General features: G+C 35.1%; 1 protein-coding gene and 1 long non-coding RNA gene across 2 annotated transcripts in view; both read left to right on the top strand.

Annotated features, from left to right (window-relative positions):
• The window catches only part of LOC139985121 (NLR family CARD domain-containing protein 4-like), a 101,344-nt gene that overhangs the window by 67,997 nt on the left and 16,981 nt on the right, over positions 1-16,366 (top strand). Inside the window, exon 6 of the mRNA XM_071999347.1 lies at positions 8,107-8,165. Within this exon, the coding sequence (XP_071855448.1) occupies positions 8,107-8,165 (59 nt within the window). The remainder of the gene's footprint in view (positions 1-8,106; positions 8,166-16,366) is intronic.
• On the top strand, positions 288-3,294 carry LOC139984590 (uncharacterized). The gene is made up of 3 exons (XR_011799099.1): positions 288-1,025; positions 1,695-1,850; positions 2,122-3,294. It is a non-coding gene; the product is annotated as an uncharacterized lncRNA (long non-coding RNA).

The raw sequence follows: 16,366 nt of genomic DNA, 5'->3' as shown, positions 1-16,366 counted from the left end.
GGATAAATTGTTAGCAAACTGCGCTATTGCACTGAGCAAGATTACGCCCAGTTATTTGGGAGTAACGTTATTGATGGACTGTTATCAATTTACGTTATTTAGTTGCGCTCAGAACTGCGTGACAATGTGTATACTTTAGTAGAGATCAGTGTTCTGCTGTGATGATATATTTCAGTTAGTCCGTAATTAGGAACATTAGTGAATAGCCTAGGTCAGCTATCAGAAAGATACATTATAGGCCATCAGCTGAAGGTCGAAATTCGCTTGTTTCGTTGAAGCAACTGCGGGTCTAAAATTTCTCTACAGCATTGAATACATAAATTAACTAAGATTAATGATCCAAAAGTTCTCCATGTACTTTCCTGCAGTTTTTTTGCAATTCCGCTCGAAAGATCGAACTATATTTTTCATTGCGTATGTTAAGAAACCTGCCGTTATACGTTCAAAAGTTGTGCGCCAGTGAGATATCTGTACCATGTGATATGAATTGTCCAATGAGCCATGAGTTCTGTGTGCAATTTTTGTAGAAAACAACAAACATGGCGGCTCCCACGGGCGCTAGTCAGTCTCCGACACACGGAAATCTACAGTGCTCAGTGCACATTGAATCTGTAAAATTTGAAGCAGTCAAGGCACTGACGAATAAACGATGGACTAAAGTTACTTCCTGCGCTAAAGATTGGCTTAATCTCAGCGGCGGAGACAGTGATATCGCCGTACTACTGATTACTCCATGGCCTACTACGATCAAGCGTGTGTTCAACAGCATAGTATGATGGGGTTCCACGATAAGTGTTACAGGCGGTTCATTGATAGCAAGCACATTGCTGCAAGAAAACGGACAGTACCAGAGGAGACCCCATATGATTTTAAACGAAGAATGACGGAAAAGATCGAGGAAACCAAGCAGAAGCTCTGGTGTATTGCCTGTTCAATTTATTATATGTGGGAAAAGAAACAATACACTACTCGGTGTTGCAAACGGGTGCAGGACAAGCTGCAGCAGTCAGAGACTTTCGATGGAGGTAAGCCTAAGCATACTACACGACTCTACTTGTACTTCTGTGGCATAGTTGAAGTGTTAAGAGAAGTTGCATAATGCAAGATCAGTAGCTCTTGAGGGATAGAATCCAAGTCAAAGGGCACAGTGTTGGACCTGGACATAATTAGTGGCATGGTCATCTGATTTGTTTTGTTATAAGGTGGTAGGAACGGAAATTTGTTTCAAATTCTCCATCTGGGGCACCAGCCTATGTGTTAAATACAGGCTTCATAGTTTTCTTACTGTGGCCCTTTATTTGAATGATAGAGATATTATATTAGTTAGAAAAATAAGTGTAACAAAGGTGCAATAAGGTTAGGTTTGCAAGGTCTTATGGTCAGCCTGTTTAGCTTTACCAAAATGAACAAGTATCTGTCTCCTTTATTATTAGTAACAGATATAATCTACCATTGTATAATTTAAACCATAACATTGAGAGATAATGTACCGTACTGTCAAAAAAAGCCTGTTTTAATTCTTTTTTGCATGACACTGGTTTGCAAAATTTGGATGTGTCTTTGTTTGTCCATAGAAGATGAGCAGATCACATGGTATACAAATAAAATTGTCTTAGTTCTTATTTGGTCAAACTTACATTTTGATCAACAGAAAATGCAAAACAATTTGCTTTTTTTATTTCATTTTATTAAAGTATTGCTTCGACAAGCAGCAGAGCGGAAAAAAGATGAGACCAGATTGTATGAATATTAGAGGAAAAGACCGTGTTGCCATTAAAGTGAGGTACTACTCTCTATGTTGAAGAAACTAGATACAATTCTTGACAAGGAAGACATACAGATCTTGAAAGGTAAAGTACTGTCTTCAATGTGTGGTTCATTGAGTGTTCAGGGGTGGATCTAGGACTTTTGGAATATGGGGGTCCTCCCCCAAGGAAAATTAAAAAATTCTCTAAACGCTTTGAGATGCAATATCAGGTTAATCTTTCCATTGAATTTATTAAAGTAATTTGCAACATATTTCTAGCTGAATTGTAATTATATTGGTACCCCATCATAAAATGTGAGACTCAAAAATATCCAATTTCATGGTACAAGGTGTTCTGTTCATCTCCTCCTCAGAGCAGAGTTTACCACCAACAAAAGATGCTCTGATCCAGCATGTTAAGCGCTGCACCAACCAGGCTGCTATTCACAGTAGGGCATTGCAGCAAAGGATTGATGCACTCTCACCAGAGGGACATGGATGGAAACTTGAAAATGATGACCTTATAATCACTTGGATGACAAAGCCACCTGACCCAGATGTTTTGCTTCAGTGTGTCAGCAGTAGCTGTAGAGTCGGCAAATGTCTTAAAGGAAGATGTTCCTGAATGAATGCACAACTACCGTGTACAGACCTATGTAAATATAGAAATTGCAGCAACTTCCAAGAAGATGTTGAGATTGTTGATGCAGGGGAAGATGATTTGGAGGATGAACTGTGATGGTGTTAAATCTTGATATCTTAGTCTGAAATTGTAATCAAGATTGAAGTTTGTGAAGAGGGTTAACTTTATCGAAGTCATGTTGTCATTATTTTGTTCCCCAGAGTTTAAAGGAACCAGAAAACATGATCTTATTCATATATTCATTTTAGCTATTAGTAGTTTTACGTAGATTACCCTACCTACCAGACACCTTATGATAAATATCCACATTTTCTTCAAATCACACTTTTTTTGCTGAGAGGGGAGAGGGAGGAGGGTGTTATGGGCATGCTTTACCTCTTGCATATTCAAAACTACATTTACTGATGACGATGACGCAAATACCGCGTCCTGAAACCAGTCAGAGGTTTATATACTGTTGGTGGGGATCCATCGCCCCTGACCCTGTTCCAATATCACGGTTCTTTATTGTTTTGCCGTAACATTTCGTTACCTGTTTTATTCATATTGTTAACACGTTTTGTGCATCTGTTCAAGTTTTGACTGAAGGATATTCAAGTCTTTAGTGACTTTTATTTCATCTAATTATCTTCACCTCTACTACGGAATGGACTTTCCCTTTTCCATACCATATCTGACTTCCATGCAGTGAATTGAAGTGGATCCTGTTATAACTAGTACAACTGTCCTTGGATGAACTTTTAATCACTTATTAATTCCGCACCGCACCTTTTGATGAAGAACCTGTATCTTGAATCATTGCAAAGGCCCAGCTCTACTACACCATTGAGTGTATCCACCCAGTCTTAATAGATACATTATTTCTTTCTATCTGGGGCTTAAGTTAACTGTCTTTGTTATTCACTTATTTGTACCATTCACCTTTATTATTCATATTATTTGTAGAATATAGAACTATTATTATTCAAAATACCATTCGAAACCCTGTCGATCTTTTCTTTTATACGTTAACTCCCTTGGAAACACTTTTTGCAGGAATACGAATTATAAACATGTCGTTTACGTAACATGGAGAAAGTACCTAGTTTTGCAGAGGACTGCAGAAAGAGTACTAAGGTAACGGATATATACCGACTAACTTTATTTCACATCTACGATATGCCATGATGTCTTAGTGTGCCAACATATATATTGATTTATACAAAAGAAATAGCTCACTGGTCTTGGGGCATTGGCACATCTCACTGTAACTAGGGATTTAGCTACATGTAAAGTAGAGGGGAAGGGGGTCACATGTGTAAAACAGTTTGGATGGGGAGTGTAACAATTATGGAGAGGAACTTTTCATTATATGTGTATATGTACGCATACATGCACAGACGAAATGCGTTCATAACATAGGGGGAAAATCTAAAAATATTTTATTTATTACAAAGCATTATATCTGAGTTTATTAAAAGTGGTACATTTTTATAATTAAAACCCTTAAGTTATAATATGTAAAAATTGTATTTCATATTTCAAAGTTGAGAATGTGATTTTTTACCATTTTGGCGAAAATGGAGGGGGGGGGGGGGGCACAACTTGTAATGCCTGAAAACAACCCTCACTGTATGGCGGGCCATCAGTCTCAAATCATGGGAGATCGACTTATACCGATTTAAATCGACATATACCAGTTTCCTTCGACATATACCAGTTTCCTTCGACTTATACCAGTTTCATTCAACATATCATCGATTTAAATCGACATATACCAGTTTCATTTTACATATCATCGATTTATTTTACTTATCATCGATTTAAATCGGGCGAATAATTGAAAATAAACACGAGCACAGTGGAATGCATGATTTGAGCTTGAGTACTGTAACTGTTAAACCCCATGGGTATATACTTAGCTACATTAAAACGTAACCTTACAGTAGGCCTCACTGCAGAACAATATCATCTTTGTTTATGGTGTAACTGGAGTAGGTAATTGCATCTGTGTACGTACTGTGGGCCTATTCAGTTGCATGTGTTTTCCTATACTATAGCGCCACGTGTTCGAGTAGACAAGCCCAGTTTGCATTGAGATAATTGCACGTCATTGACATATCAGTTATTTCAGCCTTATTGTTACACCGAAATCTTTTTGCAAGTAATTGTTCATAATTACCATTGATATATAACTATGATGAACACCCTTGCTAGCTTCGTAATTTTGGAACTATTAAATTACTCACCCGCCTTGTCAGGTGACTACACGTGATGTATCTCCACATGTCAATCATCACCGAAATCGGGATTTGGAATATGTTAATGAGCTAAATCGATGATATGTCGATTTAAATAGGAATATGTCAATTTGAGACGCTAGAAACTGGTATAAGTCCACGGAAATTGACTTCTACCGATTTAATTCGACATATCATCGATTTAAACTGGTAGATGTCGATTTAAATGGACATATCATCGATTTATTTTACATATCATCGATTTAAATCGATGATAAGTAAAATAAATCGATGATATGTAGAATAAATCGATGATATGTCGATTTAAATCGACATATACCAGTTTCATTCTACATATCATCGATTTATTTTACTTATCATCGATTTAAATCGATGATAAGTAAAATAAATCGATGATATGTAGAATAAATCGATGATATGTCGATTTAAATCGACATATACCAGTTTCATTCTACATATCATCGATTTATTTTACTTATCATCGATTTAAATCGATGATAAGTAAAATAAATCGATGATATGTCGAAGTAAACTGGTATATGTCGATTTAAATCAATGATATGTAGAATGAAACTGGTATATGTCGATTTAAATCGATGATATGTAGAATGAAACTGGTATAAGTCGAAGGAAACTGGTATATGTCGAAGGAAACTGGTATATGTCGATTTAAATCGGTATAAGTCGATCTCCCATGATTTGAGACTGATGGCCCGCCATATCACTGACCCTTAGACCAGAATCCTCTTCCACCATTCTTGTAACCCTGACCCAACTATTATACAAAAAAAATATATCAGTCGTAATTAAACATATAAGAAAAGAGTGGTATGTATGCACCACTGTACCAAATCTAACGTTAGCACATGTGTTCCTAATACATAGCATCGTAGCACGTAATGTCTACATAACATACCCAATTTCAAGGGTGCGTTACAAAAATACTGCAGGAAATTTTTTGGAGAACTTTTGATATAATGTTTGTGATGCATTAAACTACCCAAAAATGCATTAAAAGTCTTGACCCGGTGTTGCTGGAACGAAACTGATTTTACAGCAACATTTTGATATTATTTTGTATATTTACATCGATTAACGGCATTTCAGACACCGTTAAGTTAAATCTGTAGCTTTAAATCTGTTTTCATATTTAGACGCTGCGTTTGGGGTTCCGTTTATCGCCTCGTTATACGTTGCGTTATACGCTGCGTGTGGCGCCGCGTTGGACGTTGCGTTTGGCGTTACGTTTAGCGCCGCGCTATACGTTACGTTCTGCGCTGCGTTAGGCGCCGGGTTGTACATTGCGTTATACGCTGCGTATGGCGCCGCGTTGGACGTTTCGTTGGGCGCTGCGTTTAGAGCCGTGTTCTACGCTGCGTTTAGACGCCGCGTTGAGGAATTGCGTTAACAGTTACGTCCAGCGTAATCAAGGATAAGTGTAAGAACATTTAATGAACCTAGTAAGGAGACGGAAGTCTGAATAAACGATACCACTGTGCCACGAGCACTTTAGCATCTTCTCCATTGTCATCTTTTTGTCGAAATTCTATTTCGCCAACCCATCATTAATTAAAGACTGCCCCACCAGACAGGGAAGTGACGTTACACTATCAATATACAAACTGTTTATCGATTCGATACAGTTTCACATCGGTATTATATACTTGATGAGGTAACGATGTATACTTTACTTCATATAACGCGTAGTATCTGTCGCAGTTTGAACTTAACCCTTTCTTTGAATTTCGCTGAGATGCTAAAATGTTCTAAAAAGATTCAATTGTGTGAGTTAGGCAGCTTACTGTGTTTCTAAGAGTTTCCTACTATAAGTAGTAGTTAAGAGAGCAATTCAGAGTAGATACAATTCAATTAGTATTCTTCATCGGTCAACGAGTAAATACAATTAAAATATCAATTATGTTTTTTTATTGAATGTTCAATGTTCTTACTCATTAAATAAATACGATGCTCAAGAGAAAGTATCCATCCTTCGCTTGGATCAAGTAAACTGCCATGGATGCACCTATGCTGCAGGCCATGGTAGTCTATTATAAAAAAAGAAGTTATCGTGGCTATTCAAACTAAATACGTGTTTCTTGAGTTAAGTGGAAATGAGCATTTGTCATATCGTCACCAGAATTGTTACCGAATCATAACTGTACAACTAGCGACCTGCTTTTAATTATAGCAGATGGGTAGTTCTGGCCCGGTAACATGGCCGGTTTTAAATAGAGTGTGCACTGCAATTATGATATCTTTGTAAGATTGGCTACGATAGCCTAGGCTCGCATTCAGATACCGTAATCAGAAGAAGTAAACAAACAGAAACAAAGGGATATTACAATGGTCTGTTCTATTTTTAATTCAACAATTATTGTAATTTTGATACCATTACTGCTGATTTTTCTCTTAAGTTCGTGTTGTAGTTTTGTCACGGCCTTATTGATGATCTGAAACACAAACCACGACACAAAACATAATTTTTATTGATATGTTATCTTCATTATTATGTGTTTGCACGTAAGTGTTGCTTTGTCTCCAATTACACTTCTGTTGATAACATACTTTAATGTTTCTTAAAACTTCTCGGAAATTTGGACAGCGTTATTGGTCAATGTTACAATTGTGCATGTCAAGTCATAATAACACGATGTTAGATTATACATACCTTCCTCCTCCATATAAGGTACTATTAGAGAGATTGATGTATTTATTCTTAATTCAGTTGATAACAAAAATACCTAAGAAAGTTACTGGAAACAAGAAATATAAATCTTAGTTTACACAACTGACATACTCTCAGGAAATTGGAATTGTGATCACGTGATTATGACGATGATTTGTCTAGGCTTGTAGCTCAATAAATCCAAATACTATTTTTTCTATTATCAACATTTAAATGATTGGCTTTCACGATCTGTGATGACGTCACTGATGTTGAGTGTTCTCTGATCAGTTTATCGTCTAATAGATGATTATTTGTGATCTGAACATCGAATACTCGACTATCATGATTTGTTTTCTTAATTTAGTTCAATATTCACTCCTATTTGAGTTATATCACATATGTTATTTTTATGTAGGATAAGTGTACAACTGATCAGTTCTGCTAATGAGATGACAACAATTCTAACCTGATTTGTTATGTAACTAAGAGGATAATGGTTGTAAACTGATCAAGTATAAAACCGAGATGATAATGATAGTCAACTGATCGGTAATCTTACTGAAATATAAGGATTGTAAACTGATCAGATGTATTACTGAGATGATAATGATAGTAAACTGGTAATATCAAACTTAATGATTCAACCAGATTGATTTCTCAGCTGATATGAGGGTATCATCGAGGGCCAACATAAATCCGGTAAATATAATGTTTAAGTTCCAGCCCCCCTCCAAAATAAAAAAAAAAACAAGAGAGAGATTTTAATTGCAGTTGCAATATCATCAATTTCGTTCATTTTATTCATCAGTATGGAACTTTCAACCTGGTGATTATCGTCGCCTGAATCTACAGACCGGTGTATGGCAGGTAAGAGGTTGTGCACCTTTCTTACAGTTATTGCTCATAATGCATTCTGGTCAGCTTATTTGAGCTAACCTGTCCTCTGTTTTACTTTACCAGTAAATATATAATAAATAATAGTGACAACATAATCGGTAAAATGCACTTAGTTGATGGTAGCATTTTAATTAGATTGTGATAAACAGAAAGCGCCTAAAATAACAGAAATTTACAGACATCGTCTTGCTCCTGCTCCCAAACGTTGGTCAGATTTATTGTATTATTGTTGCCTTTTCTACCAGAATATCACCCCGTGTGTCCCTTATTACCCAACCACAAATTTGTTTTATTATTCAAGATATTCTCTCACAGGTTTATATAAAGGCACAATACTGGTTTGCAAAAACGAGACACACATGCTAAGTTTTCATTAAATCAGGATTGTATTAATATTTTTGCTAACGTTGAAGAAAAATACCTTCATCAAAATTGGGAATAAAGGCAACAAGGTCACTTCTTTATGTTAATGAGATATTAAAATAGTTGATAATTGGACAACGAAACTAACGTTAACTAGATCAACTTCAGGTATTCAATTGGAAAAATTTGTCTTCATATTATCCCCGTTACTTCTTCATCTAAATTTGATTTAATATATTTTCAAGCAAGAAATGTCTGAAATAATATACACTTCGTACAAAACATGAAAAACTGGGACTCCAGCTATATACTACAATACTGTATCCTTATAGAGAATATTCGAATAGTTCAGTAAGATTAAAGTATATGGACAAAATCACTCTTAATGTTTTTTTTTTTTTTTTATAAAACGTCAATGCATGTAAACATACAGCAATGAGTGAAGGTTCTAAATTCTAGTAGTTTTAGTTTGTAAAGATGCAACGTAATATTTTGCGATATTCAGAGAAAAGCAGAATTCAGATCACCGTGTAAGAAAGAAGAGAACATTGAGAGATCAGAGCGGAATAGGAGGGGGAGGGGTGGAGGATCTCGATATGTGAGCATTGTTTTCATGAATTTTATTCAGCCCGTCCAATGATTTGTTCTATATTGAAACACTCGTACAACTTCCATATCAGTGAGATAGTATTATACTGTAAAGATACATAAAAAAGGTTAACTTTTTGACATGTTTGCTAGGTATATGTCAATCATTTTTGACTTATATATACCGTCTTATAATTTTTAGGGTTTGTGTAAGTACAAAACTCTAGAGAGGACATGGTAAAAAAAAAAGATATGACGTACGTACGCATTAGTTATCATGTACAGACGTAATAATACTACTTACGCATGTAATAGTATCACGTAAGTACGTTGTATTTATTACGTACGTACGTGGTAATCACTACATACGTACGTAATAATTATCACGTACGGACGTGATAATATTACGTACGTACGTAGTATGTACGTAATACGTACGTACGTAGTATTATTACGTACGCACAGTAAACGTACTGTTGCATTTACAGCCATACTCCTGATTTATGTTGTAACAGACCGTTTAACTGACCCTGTTTCTTACTGTACCAGCTCCCTGGTTTTGAATAGACATGGACATGGATATTTTTTTAATTGTTTTTGTTGGTGTGAGACGTGGGTCTTCCATGTATGATTTAACACTGATAGATTTAATACTTTAAATTGTTGGTCTTAATCAAGTAATAGGCTAATCAAATTAAATTTAACTATTTCTATATGTTATTTTGCGAGTGGGCAAATGCACAGAATAGTGATGGGGAAAACTTGGAAGTTAGTAATAGGAATAAATGTATGGGGAATTTGACTCTAAACATGTATGTTAACTTGGTTTCTATACTTTCGTAGTGTTCTCAAATAAAATTGAAAATTAAGTCACTGGGTAGACGTTTTAATAAAATTAAATAAAGCTTCATGTTACGTAATAGGTTATATCTTTGACAAATCCATATAATATGCACACATAACTGGATAGCCCTGCAACTAATTAAGATATGTAGTTTTGTTGTTAAAACCAGTGACTGCTACTTACTAGTGATTTATTTATCGTTTAATCAAATTCAGACAATATTGTGTCCCACAAATTAATTTTCATGTTTTATTTGTTTATTTCCTAGCTATTAAAATCCATGCCCACACCATCTAAACCTGGTGTGATATTGGTAAAATAAATTAACATTTTATTTTCAAGGTCCTTATCTTTCCTTTTACGGACAAATATGTTACCAGCAGATCGTAGAAGAAACAACACAAATATCCATTGTGGTATTCTTCCTTTGGAATTAAATCTTGCTAATAAATTAACTTTGTTCCTTAAAATTCTTCAGGAGATTTGAAGGATCACTTGCTTAAATTCTTAGTTATCCATATTAGTGTAAATACTTGACTGTTATAAGTGTATGGATCCAGCAGGCTTAGATATAATGAAAAGACGGGCCTGGTTTTTATTTGAAACCAATAAACTTTGGTACATTCTTCTGAATGGTAATTCTTACCATGATCTTGCTATTTGTATATAGGGAAGAGAAGCTGATTTCATTAATGACATTGCAAGTGTTCCGATCTGATACTATTTCTTTTCTTTTTTTTAGAGGGGAGGGAGGGGGGTGCTGATTATTGCATTCCTGATAAATGGGAATAAATTCGAATATAGAAAGAACCTTTGTAGTAGTATGTGCAGCTCTACTAACCCGCTTTGTTGTTCAGCTGTAAGGATACCATGGTAACCGAACCATGTCCAATTACTTTATAAAATATGAATATAAGACACATGTTATTTCGTGTTATTTCCCTCGTGTTTTGAACAGACACAAACAAACATACATTAGACGATTTTGGAGGAGTCAGGATCGGGTTGGTGGGGAGATGGGGGGGGGGTGGAGGTTGGAGTGGAGTTGTTCCAACTACGGTATACTCGGTAACTGGTAATCTGATTTAAACATTCATAATTTTTCATCGGCTAATTGTTTATGGTATCTTGGTAATTTTCTTCAGTTCTTAAGAATATTACATTGCCACATCTCCATGGACCTTCCAGACGCATTCATTGCTTATCATACGTGTCTAGGGTGGAGAGTTGAGGGCGCCAAATAATACAGGAACAACTCACGTAAACGTTTGTATCACGTTCTTCCAAACGTAGAAACAGACTGATACAAATCTGGAAGTGAACAGAAATATAAATCTTGAAAATATATTTTTGTAATAACATTCTGTAAGTAAATCATGAGCATTGATATGATAATTAGCAACCGAGCATATCATTTCAATATTTAGTGGAACACTAGTAGCGTGTATGACTTTGAAACAACATAATTGACATAACCGACACTGCTTAATGATTCCAACATACCACTATACATCCTCGTGAAACATTGGTAATATTCTTCTGAAACAAAACTTAGCTATAGTGAAAATAAATGACATTACCAAATATCTTAATCAAATAATAAATATGAAAAAAATATGAAACCGTAGAATGTTGTCAATCATGTTGCACCGTTCTTGTTTATGTTCATTTAATGTCACCGCAAATGTTCATCATGGCACATACAACAGTCGTAAAAACAGTCCACTTAGCCGACCATGTAGCTTACGGTAGCTGCACTTGCATATTTGTCTTTGTAGCAGGTTATAGTAATATTTTCGTTTTCTCTGGTGTTAGGAGAATCTGGTCTTCCATTAACATAAGCTGCCTATTACTTCATAGGTTGTTCATTGACCAAACCGTGAAATATTCGCAGACTTATTGGATACCCTGTAAATAACTAAGATATCGATGTGTTGTCACAATCACGTGACTGCTCCAAATCAGTGAATTATTTGTCGTTGATCCAGATTTAGACAATTTGTGTCCCACACATTTAGTGTCATGGATATTTGTTTGTTAAAAATCCTCATTTAATCTTTCCTGGTGGATTGAAGTAACATTATATTTTCAAGTCCTTCTAATTCTTTTCACAGTCAAGTTTACATACCAGCAGATTGTAGCAAAAACAGCACAAAGTACAGAAATTGTAAAAGTCCACTTTTGCTACTCTTTCTTCTTCTTAATCTTACTAATTATTACCTCAAATTTATCAAGGTAAATGTTCCTGTATATAAGACATTTAATACCTGTAGTTTCTAGGTCAGAAATGAAGATGGACTATAGTAATGTAGCGGATGGTGACCGATGCAAAGCAGCGCGGTGTAACTTTGTTCTTTGCATGGTTTTAAAATCATATCAGAAACTGTTTTTATTTGCCTATCATTTGTATTTAGAGTGCATATATAAACGAAATTGCTTGTAAACATCAGACTCACGGTAATCCAAAGTGCACATGCTGGAAATTTTGGCGATTGATATAAATGAAGGAAGAGGTGAAACGTTTATTGATAAAATGAACGAAAATTGAAGACTATTTGTAAATTGTGAAAATATTATATTAGTGATTTGGAATAAACTGTAGAAAAAGATCTTGCAAATATATATTTGTAGTGGCACCAGATTTGCTCTGTGGAGTAAATCATTACCGATGTTTCGGTGGAGCTGTGATTAAATCACTTTCCACGCACATTCACACAACACGACCATAATACCAGTTAGAATGTGAGGCAATTATACTACTGCTTCGTTCTGTTGTCTAGATACTATGGTAACCAAAGAACTGGACACGTAATTTGTGACGCTGTACACGTTCACATTGTTCAAAAGATCACCAATATGAATCTGAATGTTTTCAAGATACTGTGTCACGGATATAAAGATTCTAAGCCTTTGCCGTATATTGCTTTTTGCATTTTGTTAAAAGCATCTTAGATGTACAGTAGACAATCCTTTGTAGACAAGACTAACTAAACGAATGTAGCAGTAACATAGCCATTTTCGGTTACATGATCAACTTAATCGACATCAAATAGCACTTAACAGTTTTCATCAGTTTGATAAATTATTATAACTTTGATAGATGCTTGAACTCATGTGAAATTTGGTTGATTTTAAACCATCATCGGAACATAATCAGACCTATTACATATGTCATAACCTCTGTACATACTAGCTTCACCTTCTTATACATGTAAGAATTGGGCTGAAGTTGTTTCTATTCTCATCGCCTGCTGAGGCTAATTACAAGCGGTCAGATTCATAGTTCCTACTCTAAAATTGCTATACCGTTATAAAAATAACATGTACACTAAGAGCTTCCGTAAGAAGTATTTAACTCGAATCTACTAAAAAGGCCAGATATATTTTTTATTTCATTACCGTTATCATAAGTATAAACATAAAATAATCAAACATGAGAACCAAATACTACGAAATACGAAAATATTTACATCAATATGAACGTAACAAAGAAAGGTAAAAGTAAAATAAATACTTGAAAACCGATGTTCCTAAAAATAATCTAAAAAATGGGTCAAGTCACTCTGTTTGAATAAACCTTACAGCACAGCAGAGAAAATTATTTCTGAAAATCTTTATTCCATTTTTTGGCAAGATATTAGGATTGTGTACATTTCTATTGGCTTTAACTAAAGTACCCTTAGGTGCAGGATAGTGGGTGTTCCATATGAATAGGTAATGTCATCTCAATACAATAGGAATTGTCCAATCAAAACGCTTACAGGAATACTTAGTTAACGGAAGAGCTGTAAATGTTGCAGATTATAATTTTGAGGATTTTTAATCTGATTTTATCTTTTTGATACACCGTTATTGATGATCGAATTATCCCCCTCGACCAACATAGAATAAGCAATGCTATAACTAAATCATCACCTTTGACGAGGGATTTGTCTAAATACAGTCTCAGCTGATTTACAGATATGACTGTCTGGTATAACAGACAACATATAGTCATATTGTTATAGGTATTCTATTGCAGTCACTATATGGACTAAGACATGTTTGCTTACATTAATGAAATGTTACAGTATGAATAGCTATATAGATTTCAAGTTAGTCTTGGAGATTTTCTAACATTAAGATATAAACATTGACATGAAATTGGGGCAATGTTACATGTTGTGAAGTGTCTACTTCCTGTGAGGCTCATAATCTACGTTATAACCCCCTGTGACGATATAATGAAGTTTCAACACCATTTCATCATCCCCAGCTTTCTATTTGTTCAACTTTCTGTTGCGGCTAGAAATCTACTTTTCATATTTTACTATACACTCCCTACTCCCCTTTTTCAACACTCTTTCATCTAGTAATATGGAACCATTTTCATGTGTTCCTAAATCAGCCATATCCGTTGTTGTATTATATTATTTATTTAACATGAAACGAAACCTTATACAGCCGTAAATGTTAAGATAGATGTGTATATCATTAATGAAGTGGTAATTCATGTAATCACACGTCGCACTTTAAGACATTCTGATTCAGTAAACTTGAACCCAATTAAAGACAATCTGTCATAAAAAAATCCATGTATTGCCTAATTATCGTACAGCATACTTTATCTGGATTGATTCGTTATTTTTAAATGAACATATCAAAATGAAAAACAACTTCCATAGAGATTCTAATGGGTGGGAGGGAGTGTGGCTTGATGATATTTATATATTTTTTTAAATGTTCATTTGTCAACAACGAGGAGTTATTTGCCCAGGATGTTTGTATCGTCCAATACAACGAACGTCAGAAACCCTTGTGACTAGGTATGGTACAAATAACATGAGGTATGTTACAAATAACACGAGATATGTACAAATAACATAAGGTGTGGGAAAAGTTTCAAAATTTCAATTTTGAAGTAAAGAATATTCAGACAGATAATTCCTTATAAAACAAAACGAATCTATCTTGCTTGAAATGTCGCTCTTTCTCAGTGAAAAATGTTTTATTGGTAAAAATATCGATGCATACTTTTCATCTCTAGAATCTTTACGTTGTGACGTCACTCTACGCAGATATACAACAGTCAGTAAATGTTACTCGGTTCTAATAGTTTCAGTTGTAATGGGATTTGAGGGATCCTTATTGATTAAATTTCATTATTTTTTTTAGATTAATGTATATATACGTGACTGATATGAATATGTGGGTCCAAGCAGGCTAAGATATGAAACGGCAGATCTGTTTTGAACTTGAAACAAAGAAACAAGTGTATTTTTAAGGTAGATATCATCAATTAGATTTTTACTTATTTGAAAAATTAAAGTAGAGATGACTACATTATAGGTCAACTTAAAGGTGTTACATTTAAGGTTTTTTATTTAACTTTCAAGAAACGTCTTTTTGTACCACCCTCGGTATGTACAGTACTATTAATAAGCAGAAGCATTATGATACAAAAATGGCAACGGGGAATCTGAACTAATAGTGGTTTAAAATATTTGCATTACTATTCTTTCGTCTTTTGAATAACTACTAATGTGTATAACGTAGGGTCTTGAAGGAGCCTGGGTCAGATGGGGGGGGGGGGGGTGTGTGGTGTACAAAGTAACTCGTAATGTGGTTCATTAAAACAATTACCACCAGGCTAACTAATAGTTATATTCAAGCGCCGACAATAACATAACGCAACATCCTGGCCTTGTATCATCACATGGTTCCTATGATCAGTACTCATTCTATGAGAACCATTCACTATGTCTGTATGTTATAGTATAAGAAACACTCTGATGTAGTTGAGTCCAATTATTCCTGATTCCGAGCCGAGTGCGAGACTACTTGGTCCGATTATGGTACTCTCGAGTCCGAACTGAGTTCTATAGAGTATATGAGCAACCCAAATCAAGTCCAAGTCCAGCTAATACATAGAGACAAAGCAATGACAAGCTCACACGGTTTCTGCCTATACTAGTCTAATAGACGCACTGCAAGGCGTATCGGTTAAATAAACTCTACAGTGTAAAAAGCTGGGGAAAGATTACCCCAAAGAGTGGGTGAAACCATGCTGCCCCCATTATGTGGGGTTAACTCACATATTCCCTATGTGTGTGAGGTGGTACATTACCCCGTGTGAGGAAACATCAGCTTTCCTGTAAAAGAGGAAATGTTACTTTATGAAATAGGGAAAGGTTACCCTAACTTTAGAGGTAAAGTTCATGATACTCCACATTAAGTTTCAAGTAAGAAACCTCTAATTGAGGAAAACTCTTCCCCATGTTATGGGGTAAAGTCATAAATAACCCAAAATTGATGGAAAGCTGTAAAAACACATTAGGATATTCATAGCATGTTATGACAAAGGTATTGATTCATATCCAACTGTATTTTATCTTTA

Source organism: Apostichopus japonicus, chromosome 17 (assembly GCF_037975245.1).
Source record: "Apostichopus japonicus isolate 1M-3 chromosome 17, ASM3797524v1, whole genome shotgun sequence".
Lineage (NCBI taxonomy): Eukaryota > Metazoa > Echinodermata > Holothuroidea > Aspidochirotida > Stichopodidae > Apostichopus > Apostichopus japonicus.
Note: the sequence above shows the minus strand (reverse complement) of the source record. Positions and strands in the feature narration are given on the sequence as shown.